The sequence below is a fragment of the Sceloporus occidentalis genome, unplaced genomic scaffold (assembly GCF_023333645.1).
Source record: "Sceloporus occidentalis isolate IW3139 unplaced genomic scaffold, rSceOcc1.0.p SCAF_6, whole genome shotgun sequence".
NCBI lineage: Eukaryota > Metazoa > Chordata > Lepidosauria > Squamata > Phrynosomatidae > Sceloporus > Sceloporus occidentalis.
The window spans coordinates 88,170,520-88,193,429 of record NW_028316986.1 but is presented as its reverse complement, the minus strand read 5'-3'; the positions used below and the strand labels follow the sequence as shown (position 1 = coordinate 88,193,429).

Genomic DNA, 22,910 nt, shown 5'->3' with positions numbered 1-22,910 from the left:
CATCTCCAAGCCCCCATTTCTTCCACTGCTCTGCTCAGGTTTTGCAAATTCATATTTGTGACCTCAATTATAAAGTCTATCCATCTAGTATGTGGTTTCCCTCTGCTTCCTTCACCAATCCTAGCATTATTGTCTTTTCTAATGTGTCATGCCTTCTCATGATGTAGCCAAAATACAACAGCCTCAATTTGATCATTTTGGCTTCCGGGGGGAATTCAGGTTTGACCCCCTTCAAGGACCCATTTGTTTGTTTTTTGGGCTGTCCGTGGTATCCTCAGCATATCTTCTCCAACACTATATCTCAAATGAGTTGACACTTGGCCCTCCACGGTTTTGACACTTGTGGTTTTGGTTATTTGCGAGGTCAAGGCTGGGTGTGTGTGCACTCCTCCTTTCCAGGAGGGAGCAGCTGAGAAGGGTGCACGTGCCAACCCCACCCCTTCCCCAGGCACCAATCTGCCCAGGAAAAGGGAGGGGAAAGATCCATCCTGTTCCCTTTCCTGGGTGGAACAGTGCCTGGGGAAGGCAGGTACCCATCCACCCAGGAAAGAAGCTTGGAGAGGATGAACCCATTTCCTCCCCTTCCCCAGGTAGATTGGTCCCTAGGGAAGGCAGGCACTGAGCTTCCCAGGAAAGTGGAGGGGATGGATCCACCCCCTCCAAGCCTCTTTACCAGGAGGGTGGGAGCCTGGAGGAGGCAGGCACCCATCTGCTCAGAAAGGCACAGGGAGCCAGTTAAGGGACTGGAAGACGGAGGAAAAGATTAGTGTGCACGCCTGCTTCTCTTCCCCCACCCACCCCTCCCTTTAACTGGTTTCCGTGGGGGGAGAGTTATTCATGGGTTTTCCACATTCATGGGGGTCTTGCACCCTTACCACCATGAAAGTGGAGGGTTGAGTGCATTTTATTCTTGTCTGCTTTTTTCACTGTGCAGCTTTCACATTATATCCAACATGAAAATTTCTATGTTAATGTACTTAAGAAAGGAGTACTTGGCCATCAGCAAAACGCAACAGAGTTAAACTGGCTTGAAATAGTGTAATGGCTTATTCCAAAGACCACTGAACTGTCATCTCTGGAGAATGTTTAGAAGCTTTTGTTAAAGATGCTTAGCTGCTTCCTTTGCAGGACCATGGTTGCCAGACTTCCTGGATAAAGAACCAGGGCAATTTATTCAAGAGGTTAGGACTGTGAACATACTTTTTTAAAAAATATCAGTCTCACCTTCAGGGTTTTGTTGTGTCTTTGGAGCTCCCTGCAGAGACTTTCCAATTTGCTTCGGGCAAGGATGGCTCGGCTATGTTCGCTCTGCAACTGGTCCTTCTCTTTTATCAGCTGTGCCTGCCTTTTCTGCAGACATTTTAACTTTTTCTGCTCAGTACGGTGTTCCTCCAACTGAAAGACATAGAGAAAAATATAAAGAGGCAAAGCAGCAAGAATATTTTCTCTACAATATATTTTTGTCACTTACAAAACTTAAATCACTCTTTCAGGACTGGCTTGAAATAGCTAAAATGGTTTCACTTTGATTTTAAACTTGTACAGTTGCTGACATAGTTGGTAAAAATGTTTCATGTAGAAATTTTTGACCTTTTTTTCATATGGGTCATATACGTTTAATGCGGACTACTACTTAAAGGGGTTTTAACTGATTAAGTATTATTTCTCTATATTTTTCTTGTTTTTATTCTGTTTTTATGTTTTAATTTACTGTTTTTATATGAATTTTGACCACAGTTAGCCAACTCGATTGCTATATTTGGCAGAGAAACAGGATGTATAATGAATAAATGATATATTGCATTTCCAATCTTTTTGAAAAGATTCACATGGTTTCAGATGTTTGGCCAATCAGGGTTAACTAGGGCCTTTCAAAAACAACCCTGCAAATTGACCATGAGCTTTCCATCCATCCAACTAGATGGTGTTGCCCTAGCATATAGCCTTTAACTGTCCAATCCTGATTAATCCTGTATCCTCCTACTTTTCACCTGGTTTTAAAATGTCAGTTTTTTTATCCTCTTCCCACTTTCCCTCTTTGCTCTCAGCTTACTTCAATTGCTGCAGACTGAGTTGAAAGTGCTAAAATAGTCTGTATTCAACTCAGCACAAGGAAAGGACAGGGAGGGTGTGGGGGCAGAATTTTTGTCTAAATTCCAGGGGATTTAGACGAAAGCAAACTGCTGCAGCCTCTCCTAGTCTGTGTTTCTTTGCCATTCATAAATTCGCTATCTTGACCACACATCTGATGTTGCATGGCCACACACATCCTGGTTTCCATTTGTGAAATGTTGGAAGGTATGCTAGCAAGCAGTCTTGAAAAGTCATTTGTAAAATGGCCACTGAGGCCAAAAATCCTATTGGTAGGATTGGACAGATTCAGCCAGTTTAATTGCTTCAGGTCCTTCACTAGGGCCCCTGTCATGCCCAGCCTGTTGCTTCCAGAATTTCCCAATATTTCCACTTTCAACAATATTTTTTGTGCTTGAGAAACCGAATAAACTAGCTGTGATCAGGCTTTTAGTCACACTTAGAATTTGAAGGGCTGAAAACAAGTTCACACATGAAGATCTATCTTCTGCTGTCTATGGTGATTTCCATATTATTTATTCATTGAGTTTCTATGCTCTCATTTCCAGAACAGCTCAGATATGCATGCAAGGGACAGACCACTTTTAGAACTGCTCCAGGACTCCCAAATACCTTAATGCAGCCTTTCCTTTTGATAGTTCCAACTAAAGTAGAGCCATTAAATCAATTCTTGAATGGTGAACCAATACATATGTCAGTCCCATTGATTCATTGAGTCTGATCTAGTCAGGACTAGCAATAGGATTCAGGATTGAGAATGAAATCTTATATCCACTTAACTCATAAACCTCATTGATTCCTTTATCCAAACCTCTCACCTCCAACGGCCATCTTAACTCAGCACTGTGGTCTAAACACCAGTACGATTTCTCAAGCTATCACATGCTGATCTGAAGGTGAGTTTTCATGGAAATAAAATCACACATATATGATTACAACAGTTTGATACTGCTGATTTCATTCTTTGGAATCCTGGGATTTGAAGTCTGACAAGGTAGCAATAGCAAATACTTTACTATACCATTTATCAGTGAACTAGCACTCTCTAAGTGGTTTACAATGTGTAAGCCAATTGCCCCCAACAAGCTGGGTACTCATTTTACCTGACCTATGAAAAGAAGGAAGGAATGGACCTTAGAGCCCTGCCTGGGATTGAATTTACAAACTTGTGGCTGCAGTACAGTCATTTAACCACTGCACCACCATGGCTCCAAGGCATACAGAATTCTTTGTGGGAGCACTTTAGTCAACTGTCCTGAACTATGGCAAAGGAGCTTGCTAGCAGAAAGCTCTAAGAAACTCAACAAACTGCAAATCCCAGGATTCCATAAGATTGAGCTATGGTAGTTGTGTAGTGTGTATACTATTCTGATGTCTGCATGCTTAGTAGTGCTGAAGAGCTAGCGAGAAAGCTAGGAAAAACAGGCAGGAGAAAAGGGTTGGGGGAGGTGGAGGGGAAAAAGTTTCTAGCAGCATGTTTGAGACTTTTGTGGATATCAATCCACTTCTTCAGATGTACTAATGGAGTGGTGTTAAAGCTATAGGTATTTAATACTGCAGCAAGTTCTTCTGAAGAAGAACTTTCTTTTTATATTGGAACAAACATAGCTATCTCTTTCAAAAAGGCAGGAGAAGTCTATACTATACTTTAGCATTTTAAAGCCAAAGTATAATGTTCTATGATGGACAATGGATCATATAAATACCTAAATAAATAATTAAATAAATATACAGAGCATATTTGTAAGCAGTGTTTTATCCCACACCTCACAACTGCAATACTAACCAGCTCTGCATACTTCTTAAATAAAATGTCCAGCTTCTCTTCAGGAGTATTCAGCTTGTTCAAATGTTGCATCAGCAGGGTAGCTTCTTTCCCTAAAGGGAGCAATACAAAATTCATATAAAGCTGATTTTCAGAGTGTATATTTCAAACCAGTTAAGATCTGTATGGGAGTGTACAAATATTGGTGATGTAAAAGTTTCATTTTAATTGTTTTTGCTTCTACATTTTGCAAGCATGCTGTATGGCATATTTCTGTTCAAAACTATTCCAGGTACTAATGAATTAAGATTTGGGATGGTCTCCTATTGTATATTGCTGCAGTGGTTCTATTCTCACTTCTTTTATGAAAATGCAAAAGTGGTTATTAATATTATCTGCACTACTGCAGGAAGACACACTTTAGATGGATCTGAGGAAGTAGGCTGAAGTCTACGAAAGCTTGTGCTAATAACTTCTTTCCTTCAGTTAGTCTCAAAGGTGCTACAAGACCCCTTTGCATCCAGATTCACTGTTTGTAGCCTCAAATACTGCACTGTGTGTTTTACACCCAATAATACAATTGGGGTGTGATATATAGAATTGTCCTTCTTTTATCAGCTGCCATTAGTACCACCTGATACTTATTATTATTCTCACTTGTTTTAAATAATAACTAATTAGAAGGAGGACTGAAGGAAACTCAACCTTTTTTCCCTTACGAGGAGATGAAAACGTGTGCTATCAGTTTCCAGTATTAAGTAGTAAAACTATAGAGGCTGCTGTGGCGCCTTTCCTGATATAGCCAATGAGTCACATTATGTCCTGCATTCCATTTACACACGTAACTACTTGCCTAGTCCCCTCAGGATTTTCTTTTCCAGTTTTTGTTCTTTATGAATAGTGCTGGACTCCTTTGATCCAGAGGCATCCCCAGAAGCGATGTGTTCTCTCTCAGCCTCCTCATGGGCATCTTCATATTCACCATCTTCATTATTAAATGATTCTCCCTTCTCAGGTTTGTCTGTTACTTTAGGGCTTCTGTCCTCCACCAGACTGGCAGCTGACCCGTAGGTTTTAATAATGTCCTCCAGCTGTCGGCTCAGCTCTTCAGATATATCACAGAGCTTTATTTCAGGCTGGGAATGAGCTGCATTCTCAGGGGACAGAGGCCTGGGAGGTGATTTTTCACTTTGTTTCTCTAATCCATTCTGAGAAGGAAGCATTTCAGGACTATTTATGGGAGGTGGTGGCTGGTCTTCAGGTTGATGATCGGCATCCTCACTGAAGGCCTTGATAATTTGGTTATCCTCCATCCTTGGGATATTACCTGGCAGGAAACAAAGTTACATTTTGAACAGAAACACATATGATCAAGAGTTAATGAAAACAGGCAGCAAAAGCTGCTGTTGCTAATATTAGCACATACATTTTATTAATTTAGCATAGTTTTTTAATACTGGTTTTCACTTAAATGAAATCTCTCAAAGCATAGTCTGCACCTTCACTTTACATCAGAGCTGGTCAACTTCCAAGTTGAATTTTCTAGGGTGTAATTGGAACAAGTGCTCCTGGGTCCTCACTGCTGAGAGGCCCCACGCTAATACAGCACACATGCCTTCTTGTACTGTGATGCTGTCAAGGAAGGATTACTTTGGGATGGTGGAAGATGTAGATCTCCTTCCCACATGGCTGGTAGTGTTTACTGTCCTACTTCTCAGGTGGGGAGGCAGTTAAGAGATGAGCAGCATGTTGTTGTTGCTGTCTCTGAGATCTGAGTCTTGGTAATGCCAGCCGGGACACAGGTGTTTATGGAATGATGGAAGGTAGCTTTGCTTCAGCACAAAGCTGACTCTCCAATGAATAATGGGTTAACTTCAAGGATTGATATTCTGAAATTTGAGACTCTGTTGTGATCAACAGAACTATTTTCTAGGCATGAATTTACCAACCCTGCAGCCCCACCCTGATATAAACATTCAACAGATTAAAAATAGCTTTTAAAGATTTGATAATTGTAATCCCAACTGCTTGAATAATGATCTTCCATTTAGCCACTTCCAGAGGGTCAAATGTCATTGTTCTTGCCATCAGGATGAGATTGAAGACTATAGTACACAAGTCTGGCAGCAACACACACTACCCATGCAGATTGTAGATTTAAGTCATGCATAAGGCTAATACCCTTGAATGCTCTGCTTTACTATTTCCTCAAAAGAGGAGCCTCTTCTACTTATTATTAGATAGGAAAGCCTGACACTCCACTGTCACTGCCCTGGATGCAAATGGAAAGAAGAAGAGGCAGTATCTTCTAATCTTAATCCCCTCCCATACTCCCATCCCCTTTTTCTTTTGTGTCATTTCTTAAGTGTAAGCTTGAGCAAGCATGGCTTAGTGATTTTGAGAGTTGGACTATGACTCTAGAGGCCAGGGTTCAAATCCCTGCTCGGCCATGGAAACCCACTGGGTGATCTTGGGCAAGTCACACTCTCTCAGCCTTAGAGGAAGGCAATGGCAAACTTCTTCTGAACAAATCATGCCAAGAAAACCTTGTCTTCATAAGTCAGAAATGATTTGTGTAGACACACAACACCCCATCCCACCATGCCTGAGGGCAGGGAACTATTTTATTTTTCTTTACAGGTGAAGCACCATCTCTAGTGATGGTATTATATATAAATAAATGATAACAGTAACAATAATATCAGATAATTTAAGAAGCACTAGACTGGATTTTTTGAGTGAGAACAGAAGAGCATGTAAGCATGCTGTATGATCAGCATGAGTGCCCCCTTAGTTAAACATTTTGTTGCAAAACAATACAAACATAATGAGATCCCTCTCTCAACACTAATAAACACATAGAAGAATACCGCACTTAGTTCTGAGAATGTTCTGAGAACGTGATGAGAACGGAACACGTATGTGTTCCAATCGGGTTCTCATAACATTCTAAATGTGTTATACATGTGTTCCAGGAGGGGACGGATTGAATGTGTTCCCAGCGAGCTGTAACGTGATGAGAACGTTCCAACAGAGGTCTGTGCGGTATTCTTATCCGTTCTCTCATTCCTCCGTCTCCTGATTGGCTGAAAGAATGACAGGCAGGGAGGCAGGCAGGCGAGCGACTGCAGTGAGGGAAGGGGTGTGTGTGTGTGTGTGTGTGTGTGTGTGTGTGTGTGTGTGAGGGGGGGAAAGAAGGAGGGAGGGAAGGGAGGGAAGTTGGGACAAGGGAGAGAAGAGGAAAGGAGGGAAATAGAGAGAAACAGAGAGGGAAACAGAGGGCCAGGGCAGAGAGCAAGAGGGAGAGGGTCTGGCTGCTTCTGCCGGGGGGGGGGGGGGCTCTGGTGTCATGTCCAGCGGGGCTCCTGTGCTGGCAGCCTGCAGGAGGCAGGGATGCCCAGGACCTTCTCCTCCTTCCCTCCAGGAAGGAACCCACAAAAGCTCTGTTTGGAGCACCACACAAAAGCAAGCAAGCAACTCCCAGAGTTCCATAGCAATAATAATAATAATAATAATAATAAAAAAAAAATTGTTCATTTATTAACCGCTTTTCCAACGATCAAAGCGGTGTACAAAGAGCCAGACAAGAATTAAAGCGGGGAGGGAAGCTCACAGGCCCCACCTGGAATATTGTGTCCAGTTCTGGGCACCACAATTCAAAAAGGACATTGAGAAACTGGAGCGTGTCCAAAGGAGGGCGACTAAAATGGTGAAAGGTCTGGAAACCATGCCCTATGAGGAACAACTGAGGGAGCTGGGGATGTTTAGCCTGGAGAAGAGAAGATTAAGAGGTGATATGATAGCCCTGTTTAAATATTTGAAGGGATGTCATATTGAGGAGGGAGCAAGCTTGTTTTCTGCTGCTCCAGAGACTAGGACCCGGAGCAATGGATGCAAGCTCCAGGAAAAGAGATTCCACCTCAACATTAGGAGGAACTTCCTGACAGTAAAGGCTGTTCGACAGTGGAACAAACTCCCCTTGAATGTAGTGGAGTCTCCTTCCTTGGAGGTCTTCAAACGGAGGGTGGATGGCCATCTGTCGGGGATGCTTTGATTGTGATTTCCTGCATGGCAGGGGGTTGGACTGGATGGCCCTTGTGGTCTCTTCCAACTCTATGATTCTATGAAGGCACACATTACATGTGCACACACACAGGAGGCAAAAGGGTGACAAGCTGCCAAAAAGGGGAATTGGGATGACAGCAGAGGACTCTTCTTTTCTAACCGGTTTAAAGAGCTGCTATGGCTGCTGGGGCTCTGCCCTTGGCCCAGTCCCCTCCCTGGCAACTTGCTTTCCTTCGGCTTGAAGAGACCTGCATGGAGCTCCTCCTTCTTCCCTCTCTCCCTTCCCTCCCTCCTTCTTTCCCCCCTCTCTCTCTCACACACACACCTTCCCTCACTGCAGTCGCTCGCCTGCCTGCCTCCCTGCCTGTCATTCTTTCAGCCAATCAGGAGACGGAGGAATGAGAGAATGGATTTCTCTCGGCTTGAATGGACCTCGGTGGAATATGTTCTGGGAACGGTTTCAAGAAAAAGGAAGTGCTGTGCGGTAAAATGTGTTCGCATCATGTTCTGATCACGTTCTAGTTTGCTAATGCGGTAATATCCGTTCCAGGAACGTTCTCATCACGTTACGACACGGAACATTCTGAGAACGATATGCAATAATCTCCATAGAGTGGAAGATCATTACACAGGGGGAAGATGTTTTTTTCTTTCTTTCAAGAACTTAGCCTGTAGGGTATTTGAATGAGGAAGCAACCTTTGTAAAATTGTTGAAATACAATTATTCTTTCTGCTGTACTTGTGACCTTGAGGCTTGGCCCACTTTCTTATTTCAAGAGATTTAACCTTTAGTTAAAACTGAAATCTGGAGTGTGATTATTAGCTTATGAGCACTGTGTCTTCTGACCATCCACAAGACAGCAGAAAAACCCAAACCCTTGATTGACTGTTAATAGATTCAGCCTAAATATCTGTCAACATTTTCATAACTGTTAATGTCTTTCCTTTATCTATGCACTGAATCACTGCAAGATATACTTTTAAACTGAAACTGCTCTATGCTTTTCTCTGACACACTTTTGCAATATGCTTCAAAATGCTGTATAAGTCTGTTTGCACATTTGTAAAGTTTAGTTTATGTTGGTGGTTGCATTGGGCATTTTGCCCAGTAGTATTTGTTATCATGTGTTTCTCTCTTGCAAACCTATTGTGGCATGTGACAAAGGAGAGCTCATCTCCTAAATGGGTCAGCCATCTTCTATATCAGAGGTTTTCCTAATAGCACTGGACTTTAGTCTTCCTTTTTAAAAGCAAGAAACTACTTAAACCAAATCCTCCCTTTTAGCACTGATAAATTTATCTGAACAAGATTCTCATTTATTTATGCTGAACCAAGTGATCAATTTATCAAGTGATCATTTATGCTGAACCAAGTGATAAATTTATCAAGTGATCATTTATGCTGAACCAAGTGATCAATTTATCAAGTGATCATTTATGCTGAACCAAGTGATCAATCTAAGGTGGTTTGTGATTTTTTTAAAAATAAATTGTACAAGGAGTGGAAAATTGAAAGGGGTGTCAGCATTCCTGTTATGTATACTAATATTACTGAGGCATTATGCTGTGCCATTAATGATAACCTAGTTTTGTGTTACTGGGAAAATCAGATTCTTTCTCAGCTAGCATACTGAAAATCTACTTTGAAAGTGGGGAACTTGTGGCCCTCCAGATGTTGTTGGATTGCAACTCACATCATCCTTCAACATTGGGCAAGCTGGCTTTGGCTGACTGGAGTTGTAGTCTAAAAGCAGATTCTAGAGGAATGCAAGTATCCTTGATCTAAATGCTATGTTTGATAAGAAAAAGGTAAGGCAGACAACCTAAGACCCGGCATGATGTCATAGCAAAACGTGAAGTGTGATCCTGATTTTCAGACAAATTAGGGCAGTGTAGTTTGTCATAAAACTGATACACAGTGGTAAACTGTGGTGTGCTAAGAACCTGGAAGATGCATGTGATGGGACGACAAAACATGGAATTTTCCTTGTTCATATGGATGCCACTGCAGTTGATAATGAAGGAACACCAAAGAAATGTTTTGACATGACCAAGAATTATAACAGATGTCTCAGCTGTATGTAAAGAAAAAGCTGTACTTGATATATTAGAGATACCAGAATGGCATTAAGTCAACTATTAGCTAACATGGGGCCCCTTTACACTACATGCTATGATTCCACTTTAACCACTATGGTTGCCTCCTATGAATCCTGAGGTTTGTAGTTTGATGAGATACTAGAGGAGCTCTCTGGCTGAGAATGCTAAATGCCCCTCCCTCAAGTGCCAGCCCCAGGATTCCATAGAATGTTGCCATGACAGTTAAAATGGAACCATAATGCTATAAGTGTGTAGTGTGAAAAGGCCAATAACAACAACAACAACAACAACAATTTTATATTCTGCCTTTTCCCTGGGGAATCAAAGCAGATTACAACAGAAGTATAACAATAAAATATCATAAGGATAAAATTCACAATTAAAAACAATGCCACATCCCATCCCTTACTTACCAATGTGCCCCAACCTGCTTATCTATATCAGCCTTCTTGTTCATCTCTAATCTCTATCTGTGGCCTCTTTACGGATGAAATGAGAGCTCGATAAGATATACTGGGCAGACATCAAAGAATATTTTTGACTGTGTTTGAGTCATCATTGGCAACTTATATAGCCTTCCCTCATTGTTAAGTGTTTACTTATTCACTGGGGCAAAGTACTCCAAAATAATCAAGCATAGAAGAACTTGAGCAACTAGAAAAAACAACAAAGCGACTTTTCCTCCACATTTAATTTAAATTTTAAAAAAATTGTTATTTGAAGCATCTTTACATTTCTTTTCCAACTTCAGGGTTTAGTTATATATGAGCAAAAGTAATGGACTTATACCAAATCTAACTATTGATCCATCTTTCTTAGCATTCCCAAACCTGCTGCTCTCTAGGTGTTCTCACTAATTCTCTTCATAGCTGATCATTTCCTATGCTGGTCAGTGCTGATGGAAGATGAAGGCCAGAACATCCAGAAGGTGTCAGTCTTTAGAAGACTGTGTAACCTATGCTGTCGCCTGTGGCTGACTTTCTCATTTGCAGTCTTGGGAATCAGGAATGGAAAGCGGATCACTTTTCTAGGAGCCCTCTTCTCCAGCATGTCCTTCAGGATTCAACAAGTTACATGAATATAGCTGTTAATGAAGTAGATGTGTTCCTGGACATTACTGTTTTAACAGAACATTTAGGCAGAAATAACATGGAAATGACACGGATAGGTTCCTACACCACAAAAAAGGAACAGCAATTCAACATGTACTAGAAGTCTTTTAGATATCCACATGTGAAATGAAACAACCCAGTCAGGTAAGTGCTGCACAAGTAAAGAAAAACATTTTGAACTTTTTATAGATTATTTGAATGCAAGGATGGCTATTGTTGGTGTGTGCCTTCAAATTTACAGCATATGGAGACCCTAAAGTGAACTTATCATGGGGTTTTATTGGCAATGGCCCAATTTAGATGGGCCTTTGCGCCGCCCCCATCATGTGCTAGGGGTTGGCCGAGGACGCACCATCCATACTGGCCTCACCCCTAGCACCCCTAGTGCTGCCATTTTGATGTGACAGATGCATAGCGTCTGCACGTCCCGTTGCACTTGCGACGTCATGAGTGTGCCATTTGCGCACTCGGGCATTGCAAGCGCAACACAAAAAGAACCCGCTTTTTGTGGGTTCTTTTTCTGCTGCCGGGAAGCCTCGCTGTTTGGCAGCTGAGGCTTCCCGCCAGCGGAAATGGAGGCGGCGACAGACTGCCCTTTTTGGGTGGTCTGTATCCCACCTACATTTGTTTAGAAGGGGCTTGCCTTTGCTTTCCTCTCAGGCAGAGAAAGTGTGAATTGGCCAAAGTCACCCATAGACTTTCCATGGTGAAGCAGGGATTCAACCTCTGGTCTTCCAGAGTCCTAGGCCAACACTCAGACTACGACATCATGCCAGATCTTAGGATGTCTGCCTTGCCTTTTTCTTTTCACACATAGCATCTTACTGTAGCAATAAGAGAGCACAGTTCTCCAAGACTTTTGTTGAATGACTCAGGTCACTGAAAACTAGAACACAAAGAGTTTACCTAGGGCAGGGTTTCTCATATAGAGGTTCTTGGAAGCCTAGGGTTTCATGGCAGATTATCTCAGGGAAAAAACCTTGGGGTGGTGGGCTGTAGATATAATAATTTATAAGCAGGGATTCCCTGAAACATAAACATTATTTAAAAGTTTCCTCCATGGTAAAATAGTTGAGGAAGGCTGCCCCAGTGAGTTAGGATGAAGTTTTGGGACTCTAAAACAGAACAACCTCCTGGCTGCAAAACAGCTTCAATCCACTTATGCAAACGACATCTGTTGATAGACTAGTCTAAAAATGCAAGCTCCAGGAAAAGAGAGTCCACCTCAACATTAGGAGGAACTTCCTGACAGTAAGGGCTGTTTGACAGTGGAACAAATTCCTTTGGAGTGTAGTGGAGTCTCCTTCCTTAGAGATCTTCAGACAGAGGGCGGATGGCCATCTGTTGGGGATGCTTTGATTTAGATTTCCTGCATAGCAGGGAGTTGGACTGGATGGCCCTTGCGTTCTCTTCCAACTCTATGATTCTATGCTTGTGCCATAATGAACCTGTTAGCCTTAGGACCACAACCTGATTTTATTGCTATAGATGAACTTGGGTATCCCTCTGGAAATCTGTCAGACAGTGAACACAAACAAGATAAACTATAATCGTATGTTCTTTAGACATGCAACATCAGAAATATTGTTAACACTCCTTGGCAAAACCATCTCTGTGTATTCCTTGCCTAAGTAAACCCTATGAAATGCATTGAAGGACTGTGCAGACAGCCCTGAAGGGTGGCATGTAGCTGCCCATTTTAGCCAGATCAGGGCCATGGCAAGCATATACTGCGGCCCTGATCTGGCCTTTCCAGGGTGCAAAAAGGAGCTGCAAAAAGTGGCTTCTTTTTGCACTCTGGAAAGGGTGCCATAGCCACATTGCTGTGGCTTGGCGGTGCTCCTTCGGCTTCATCATATGTATGCAGCGCAGTGTAGTGTGTGGTGTCACGCCACACTGGGGGTGGAGCCAGGGCATGTGTTGTAGATACGTTATGCCCTGACTCCGCCCAAACTGCTGGTGTGAACAGCCCCTGAGTTACCCTAAGTCAGTGATGGTGAACCTTTTACAGACCGAGTGCCCAAACTGCAACCCAAGACCCACTTATTTATTGCAAAGTGCCATGTCCTTCTGGCTTTCTAGTAAGAAACTCTGGCAAACCCTGTGCTAGGGCGACAGCATGTGTGCCCACAGAGAGGGCTCTGAGTGCCACCTCTGGCACACGTGCCATAGGTTCGCCAACACTGCCCTAAGTCAATAGATGACTTGACGGCACATGCATACACAAACTGTATAGTGAAAAGGAAGTTCAGATACAATAGTGTAATATAATCCTAAATCTTCTCCAGGTGGTAAATTCAAATCTCTGTGTTACAATCAGGCTGTAAATTAGGGACAGATATGACACTGAGAAGAAGATTCAAGGGAGAAGGGGAATCTACCTTGTTCCTACGCACAGCATTTTTAAAAATAAGCTTTTTAATGTAATTGAAAACTAGCAAGTAAGTAAGGGAAACTTAAGTTATCTAAGAACCTGTCCCAATACAAACTAGCAGTATATGGCACTTATATGGGTGATTCTCCCTAGCAAATTGCTTTCATATGTCACAGATGCAACTTAATTACTAAATTACTTTAAAAATGTAGCTAGCAGTTAGGTCATTCTTTCTTGCTTCCTCTAGAGTAGATGCAAGAATCAAGATCCTAGCATGGGGGAGGCTTTCACTCCTTGCCATCAATGGTGTTCCTAATCCAGGCTGGGTCCCTTGACCCTGAAATTTTAATTGCCAAAAAGTAATCTATTGGTTTCAGTTTTTTGATAATAAAGCAATGTTAGGGAATGGATACTAGTCTGGACAGGGAGTAAAGTGGAGGTTAAAGGTTAAAGCCCTTTGATTTCCCCTCCCAATATATGGCCCTGAATGTCTAGCTTATTCCTCATATTCCTGAACATATGAAGCAGCTGTCCCAAACCCAAAAACATTTCAGACAGTGCAGAAAACAACATTAGAAAAGAGGATTCAGAAAGAAAGAATTTTGCTTGCTTACATCTTTCCTCTTGACTCTGAATTACTACTGGCAAGCTCAGCTGGATTTAGCAGGGGGCCTTAGTTGCCAATTCATATTGTGCAGTTCTGTACAATCAACAAATTGCAGATTGATGAAGCTGTCTTTGTCATCTTATGACTGCAGCCTCTTCAGTGAAGGATGAAAACAGTTTAGAACAGAAATTCTTAGAATGCTGGCTGACAGAAACACCCACCACCCCTGTTCACCTCTAAAGAGTCTCTGTCTATAGCAGAAGGCTTTTTTTGGGAGATGGAGAGGTCTTAGATCTGCCAAATAAAGACACTGTGAAGCTGTTCATCTTTTCCTCAACAATTTATTCCCCAATAAGAATAAAAGAAGGAATGGATAAATCTGGGAAGGTTACAAATAGAGATATTACTGCCTGTATTATCTTAACCAAATAAAATCATATCCTTCAACGTTTTCACAAATGTCAACTGGGACATGTGTGGGTAACCAACATCAGAATGTGGCAAGATGGCAGAAGTTATTAATGAGAATGAACATACAAGCTAAGAGAGGCTGTATAAGTTTGCTTTTCCCTGAGCCTACTGGGAAGGACAAGATCCCCTCCTCTCTTTCTCCCCATTGCTAAGTTAATTGAACTAACTACTCTTGCAGTTTGGACTCAGTTTACAGCAACTGAAGCAAGCCAAGACAAAGAGGAATAGTGAGAGGAGGTGAGAGAAATTGGCACACTTTAATATGCTACTGAAAAAGTGGGAAAGAGCATTAATCAGAACTGTCCCTGTCAAATTGGGAGAATTGGAGAGTATATAAAATGTCATGAATGAGTCAGACAATTGAACCATTAAAGCTGTGCCTTGAAGCCTTGAAGCATCCAAAGAGGATACCCAAATACAGATATCCTACCCATTCCCAAGCAATAATATTTCCCAGTCACCTTCACCTTAACTGTGTAACATAGAAGATTTTCAGACCAGCACTTACCGCTAAAACGTTTAGGAAGTGCATGTGTCTGAAAGCCTGACATGCTTCCTAAATGTCAGGGAATTGTTGGCTCCCCTCCAGTGTCCCTGAATTGTTTGGGGAGCAGCAATTTCCTATGAAATTTTAGTGGCATTTAACCAGCACTTACCCTATGGTAAGCGCTGGTTAAACGCCATTAAAATTTCATAGGAAATTGCTGCTCCCTGAATGATTCTGGGTCTGAAAATCTTCATAGCTGCACCAGAGTGCAGAATGTGATGCCTTTTAGCCAGGAAATGCTTCAACTGGAACCTTGTGTGACAGCCACAATGTTAGAAAAGGTGTTACCCTCCTTCCTGAAGATGAAGTAAGACTGTCATCTTCTGTACGGATAGAGAAGCTTGCTTTAGATGTAGGTTTTTGTTTTTGTTTGTTTGTTTTTTGGTAAGATGTATTTGCACGATATGACATCTGTATTCATTATAGTCCACTCCACACCAAATGGTTTTCAGGAAAGTTCAAACATATAAATATCCAGAAATAAGTTGAAGAAATACTGGGGAGAAAGCTCCCATCCTTCTTCTCATGTTAAATGGATGCATCTTAATGCATACTTTGAATAGTCAAGCAGTTGGGTCTCTCAGTGGTGTAGATTGACTGAGATAGGAGCAGGAGCAGATATATAGCATGATGACTGGCATACATAAATGTGATCAAACTTCCAATTCCTTCCCAGATGACTATGGGCACACCCCTTTGGCGGTTTTGCCTGCTTTGGCTTCTGGTATATGCAACTGAATTTGAGTTCTAATGCAAAAGGAAAAACATACAAAGGGCTGTGGAGATTGTTTGCATTTGTAGTTCCAGCAAAGACTGACAATAATGTTTGATTTTAAAGGAAGCTATATAATATGTTTTCCAACTCCCCACCACTACTTTATTTTTGAGGAGAGGGGAACACCCACAAGGAAGTGCTCTTTCTAATCGAAAGAAATTGGTATTAGGACATAAAGAGGGAATGACATGTCAGCCTCACATCACTAGAGAGCAAAAGGCAGGCCACCATGTGCTACAACAGATGCAGATTCCAAGAAGCTTTTGAGGGCTGCCCATTATAGAGTGCATGTCATCACTTACCAATATATACATATAGCTTCATTCAGCTTCATTTTATGCAACCGTATCAATGTGATCACAGCTTGTACCATATATGGAACAGTGCAGATCACTTCTTTAGGACAACTGTGTTGTGGACCTGTATATGACATTCTTTCCAGGAAGTTAAACATATAAACAAAACCAGGGTCCAACTAACAATTTAGTAGGCATTTAAAATACTCATTTTAAATACTGTTCTATGACAGTAACCTTCTCCCTCTCTAGCCATAATGTAAAGCGCTTGTACTATAAACTAGAGCTTGAGCAGTTACTTTTGAAAAGTAATTAATTATGCAGTTCATTAAATATCCCTCAAAGTAAGTCATTCCAGTTTTAAAGGGTCACGCATTGCTTGTTGCAATGCAATCACTTTTCAAAAAACCTTTAAGATCAGTAAAACCCTACAGCCATAAAGCCTGGAAAATTTCACTCAAGACTTAAAAGACCTCAAAATACATATAAAAATAACTAAAAGTAAAATAAAATAAAATTTTAAAAATGCTTCTGTCCATTATGTTACTTTGTAAATGTAACTTCCTTATGTTCTGGTTATAAAAACAAACTAACAAACTAGAAAACACACAAACCAAACTTCCTCTCACAGGCAACTGTGGCATCTGCAGCTCATTACCTCCAAAGTCTGATTTAAATTTCTTTTACTAATTTGTGGCCTGATTCCTTATAGGTTTTAAACAACCTGTCAGCTCTGAAAGGAGGTTGCTGTTTTTAAAAAATATATATGTTTTGGTTCTTCCTCTCTGTTGGTGGGATAAATTGTGAAAAATGTCACTCTCCTTGTCACAAGGACTTCTTTTTCAGCAGGAGAGTTCAAGAGTTTGCAGGACATGGCTATTTTTAGTTCTGAGTTCCTCCTCCCCTTTCCACCCATGAATCTAGCACCTGCTCTGAAGTCACAGTTATTTTAAACTCCTCAGAAAAAACAAAACAGAAAAGGGGAAAAGAACAAGTGAAGAAAGCAAAAGAAAAATGATAACAATTACTTTAGATACAGACTTGATTCTTGATATGCATCTGCAAAACAAATAAGCAGTGACTCTCACAATAGGACTATTTCTCAGTACAATTGTATACATATTTACTTAGAAGCAAGTGAAATTGTGCTCTGTTGGACTTATTTCCCAAGTAAGACACCATCAGTCATCGAGTACTAATTAAAATGTAAGAATTGCAGTGAAAAACATACAGTAGGCCTCTATTATACTTCATGCTCGGAAAAGAAAAACAGCTTTGCCAATATGCTATCCTGATTATTTTGTATACATATGTATGATATGTGCATCTCTTTAGATAGTGTAGTTTATTTTTAACACTGTCAAAAACGAAGTGTAGGCTAATAATTAATTCAAAATATTTGAGTCCCAAATGGAAAGAAACTATCATGAATAGGCTTCCTGCCTTGTATTTTTATCTTCATCATGGTTAGCCATTTGGCTTGGCAAAAACCAAAAAATAAAAAATCATTACAGTCTTTTCATCTCTCCTTTTCTTTAAATATCAACTTTACATTTGCCTCTTTTAATGGGAGCTCCAGCATGATTGGCAATCCAAAATCCTTCACCCACAGTCACACAATCATATCAGCATTCTAGGAAGAAACAAGTGGCACCAATATTTAAAACAACAGCAATACTTTGATATCGCCGAGCCATGCTACCAAGTATGAGTGGCAAGAAAAGTCTTGCTTACCTGGGGGTAACAAAGAAGTAGAAGGGAAGAAAAAGATAAGGGGTGGAAAGAGCAGGCAAGCCAACAGCAGTGGGTCACTTTCTCACTGTTCCTGCCACAGGGGGTGGGAGGGATGGGATGGGAGGAGGAAAAGGAGGGGATGACACAGCAAGCAAGAACACATGGTTGAATAGGAGCTTCCAGGACCAAACACACAAGAGACCAGGATCTTCAGCCTTCCACAGCTGTGCAAAAGAAAGACAGGCAGTTTGACAGGTGCAGCTTATCAGCAAGCTAAAGAACTGAAATGTCACCTTTATCCAACTGTTAAAGAACCTTCTCTTGTTTGCATATGGTTAATGGTCCAGACAGTGTTCCCAAATGCAAAGCTGTTTGAACATTAGGAGGCTTGCTGGCTGGCAAGCTATTTTCTTATCAGATTTACCATCTTGGAAAAATCTGCACTGCCTGGTTCTATGGTGGTGACCCTCTCTTAGAAGCCAGGCTTTCAAGGGATAGGCAGCTTGCGGGCCAACAGACTCTTTCTCCTGTTTGCCACTTCGGCCACCCTTCCCCCTTCCTGAGTAAGGGCAGAGTCACATGCATTGTGATCCATTATGTGAAGGCTGAGCCCCTAGAGCAGTGATTCTCAAGCTTCCTAATGCCACAACCCTTTAATACAGTTCCTCATGTTGTGGTGACCCCCAACCGTAAAGGAGTGGTGTCTTGGTTTCTAAGACCATCAGAAATATGGGTTTTCTGACGGTCTTAGGTGACCCCTGTGAAAGGGTCATTTGACCCCCCCAAAGGGGTTGCGACCCACAGGTTGAGAACCGCTGCTCTAGAGGAATTTGTTTTGAATGCCAGGAGGGAATGGAGTGCATAATGCTAATTCTGCAGTTACAGTCTTTAGATATTTAAAAGGTTTTCATTTAAAGCATGTGGGCTCACTCATGTACTTGATTCATCTACAGTTCTTTTACCACCTTTCTTAAGTTATCAAGGGCTCCCAGACATGTTTAGCCAGCATGGATACTTCAACTATGGTCAAAAGGATATAGTGATGGATGCCTACTTTGACAGCTTTGAAATGGGGAATGGACAAATTCATGGAGGATGGAACTATTAATGGCCATTTAGCTATCATGGATATTTACTCTCTCTGCATGTATGGGAGAGTCAAATGAAGGAAGCGAGGTCAGATCACTCATTCATAAAAAGTTAGATGATTTCATGGTATGTATTAACCCCATTACTATTTGAACAATCATACCTCACAGACTTTTCTCAACAGATTTTGGCAGCATAAAATGCAAGGCTCTTTACATATACTGCTCTGAAAATTCAAGCTTAATCTTCAGCTTGAAACATCTCTATTGATATGCTATCTGTTCCTGATTACTTTTCTCCCAAGTGCTTTGAGTGCTTCCACTTCACTTTCTAAAATTGTGGATTATCTTCAAGAGTTCTTTCCTTGAATGAATCTGCAATAATTTAATTCCCTTTATATAGTTCTCCAATGTATTCTTTCAATCATCTTTTTATTTCTTCTGTATAATGTAATGTATTCCTCTGTGGGTCCTATAGCATCCCCACTTTTGGTTTAAATTGGCCTTTCATTTCTCAGATCTTGTGGAAGAGGTGTCTTGTTCTACCTTTTTTTTTCATTGTCGTCTTCTATTTCTCTGCAGTGATTATTATAGTAGTTCTCTTTGTCCCTGCACACAAATCATGAAATGGTTGACTCCAGGATTCTGACCCTCTTCTATCTGCTTTTGCTTCTCTTTATGTAATTAACTGTTTGAAGAGTTTCATCTGTAATCCAATGAAGCTTCTGTTCCTTTTTGGCTTTGGACAGTGGTCCCCCCCCCTTCCCATTCTTCCTTGACAGTTTCCCTAGCTTTATTCCAGAGTTCATCTGGCTCCTGATCAATAGGCTTAATAGTACATACCTATGTTTTACTTAGGCTCCACCCACACTGCAGAAATAATGCAGTTTGACAGCATTTTAACAGCCATGGCTCAATGCTATGGAATTCTGGGATTTGTAGGTTGTTGTGGCATCGGCTGTCTGACAAAGAAGGCAAAATATTTCACAAAACTACCAATCCCACAACTCCATAGCATAGAGCCATGGTAGTTAAAATGGTGTCAAACTATTATTTCTGAAGTACAAATACAACCATAGTCTTTAAATTCTATAGGAATGTTCTTCATATTGGAATTTGGCATGATTATTGAGCTAGTGTTTGTCTGTAGTTTTACTCTGTGCTAAAATATGCTCCTAGCCTTGGCCCAGTACAGATGGGCGCTTTATGCCCATCTGGGGCCGATACAAGGGCTCCGTGGGATTGGGTGTCCATATGCGCCCAGCCCTTTTAGGAGAGCCCGTGCACCATCTTTCCGGCATCCCGCCCACACAGGACACATGACAATGATGCACAGGAGTATGCATGCCCAAACATCTATGGCCAGAAGAGGTGTGATAATGACACACGTGCGTCATTATCGCACCCCTTCCAGGAAGCTGCCTTTTTGCTCCTAAGAGGGAGTGCATTGTTGCTGCGCCATTTGGTTGCTGCAGCAACAATGCGGGGCAAAGACGAGCGGCACGGAGCTGCCCGTCTGTCAAGCCCCCTTGTTTTGCAGAGAGAATGAAATTTCTCAATCTTTTGCTTCCAATAATGTAGTCTATTTGATTTTTATATTGACCATAAGGTGATATCCATGTATGCAGTCATCTCTCTGGTTGCCTGAAGAATGTGATTACAGTGAAAAAACTGTTGGCCTTGCAAAATTAAGTCAGTAGTTTTCCTGTCTTATTTCTTGATCTTAGGTCAAATTCTCCAACAAGGTTTGGTTCCACTCTGTTTCCTACTTTTATGTTCAAATCACCTATGATTATCACCATGTCCTGTTTGGGTGTGTGACCTATTTCCCCCTAGACTCCAGCACAAAATCTTTCTATTTCTTCCTCTTCTCTTTTCTCCCCAAAGTTCTTTATATTTACTAGTTACCTCAAAGAAGGCTTTTGAGACAGTCTTAGATTGATTTCTCTTATGTAGTCATATTGCACATCTTTGCTTCTTCATGTTTAACTATTATCAAACCATTTTCTATTGTTTTTGACCCTCAGCATGTGGCAGTCTAATGTTCTTAATCAGAAAAGTCCTCAGTATCTTAATTAGATGGTGGTATAGTAGCCTGTATAGTGTAGTGGTTTGAGCATTTGGCTACGACTATGGAGGACCAGGGTTTTAATTCCTGCTTGGCCAAGGAAACTCACTGAGTGGCCTTAGGGAAATCATACTTTCTCACTATCAGAGGAAGGCAATGGCAATCCCCCTATGAACAAATCTTGCCAAGAAAGCCCTGTGATAGGTTCATCTTAGGGTTGATATAAGTCAAAAATTACTTGAAGGCACACAACAATTACCACAACAGTGGCAGAGTCAGTCTCTTGGGATACAATGTTTTTCTCCTCAGTTAAAGAATCAATGGAAGAGGCCCCATGGGACATGGAAAACTGGGCTAAGAAAAATACTGAAGTAGAGATATAAAATTATACTATAAATGAGTTTATAACCAAATATCCAAACTGTACAGAGTGCCAGCTACATCTAGTGGCTGCAGGCAAGTTATTGCAGATTTCCCACAGGAATAACTATGGCTTTCAATCTATTATGCCCAGTTATTCCTTTTTGGTCTGAAATCTGAATCTAAACACATTCCACACTTAAGTATCACTAATGAATTTGCATGATCATTGAGACTAGAGGTGAGAATCACATAATCCTCCAGAAGTTGTTGAATTGCTGCTCCCAGCATTCTTCATCTTTGGCTATGCTGTAGGGCTGTTGGGATTTGCAGTCCAAAAACATTTAGAAGACTGAACAATACTCAATCCTATTTTAAAATATGAGCTAAAATTAGCCACTCTTATTTAGAAGACAAAATAATTTTGAAGATATCTCAGATTCTTGTTTGCAAGAACTGGGAATTGCTTTTATGGAGCTCTCTCCATTAGAGTAGTGTAGTGGTTTGGGTTTTGGACTAGTGAGATCAGTGCACAGCTAAAAAAAGTGACTTACTGCTGCCGACTTCAATTCGAATTCAAGATACATCCAGATTTTATTGCATGGATTTTTGGCACCACCGCTCCCAGGTGGGTGCATCCTGGGTAATATGTGACTAGAATCCAAGTTCAACTGGCCGATTTGCAAAGCCAGGAAGCTCCGGGGCCTGTCTAGCTTGGATTGCACCCCCACCCCTAATGTATTGCATCCCAAAGGGAGAATTCTCATGACAGCCCTTGCAAGATCTAGCCAGGCTCTAGTTCACCACAGTGAAAGTACAGGAATCATTTGTGTCCTCGTCTGATCAGATAAAGATCCTGAAGGACCTGCTGTTCCCATGTGAAAAGGCCAGAAGTTGTGCCTCCTTGTATCAAGAGTAACAACAGCAAGTTGCAGACCGAAAACCAATTCATTCTGAACAGAAGCAGTCTAGAAAGGCAGGCAGAAAAATGTATTTAATTTTTTTTTTAAATCAGATGGTATATTTTATTTTTAAAGAATGCCAAGGAAATATACCATTAATGAGAATGGGGCACCATGTTCTTCACAGCCTCCAAATGTATAAATTACTAAAAACTTGCTTGCTTTCAGCTTCTAATACAGGTAAAATATGAAAGTACTTTTCTTACTAAGATAAGAAAACAAGGTTAACCTTCAGTGACTGCTTTCTGTTCTTTTCCCTTGAGCAATACTGTTCTTGGTTTCCATTACTGTGAGGAATGCCTTGCATGTAGCAAAGTTTCGTATGAGATCTAAAGAGTTTTTCATCTTTTTTTCTGTTTTAAGTTTGTGTATTTTATTGAATTGTTGGGGTTTTGCATTTTTTTATTTCTTTATTTTTATGATTGTTGCCAGCAAACACTCTTCTGCCACTATTTTGTGTGTTCCCTCATGAGCACCATGGATCAAAAGGCTGTG

At 41.2% G+C, this 22,910-nt stretch overlaps 1 protein-coding gene across 1 annotated transcript in view; it reads right to left on the bottom strand.

Annotated features, from left to right (window-relative positions):
- Positions 1–18,045, bottom strand: part of LOC149311058 (beta-taxilin-like) — a 36,343-nt gene extending 18,298 nt beyond the window's left edge. Inside the window, exons 1-4 of the mRNA XM_089530271.1 lie at positions 17,938–18,045; positions 4,710–5,183; positions 3,878–3,969; positions 1,225–1,395 (exon numbers count right to left, since the gene is read on the bottom strand). Coding sequence (XP_089386397.1) covers positions 1,225–1,395; positions 3,878–3,969; positions 4,710–5,169 — 723 coding nt within the window. The 5' untranslated portion in view covers positions 5,170–5,183; positions 17,938–18,045. The remainder of the gene's footprint in view (positions 1–1,224; positions 1,396–3,877; positions 3,970–4,709; positions 5,184–17,937) is intronic.
- Between the last annotated feature and the right edge of the window lie 4,865 nt (positions 18,046–22,910).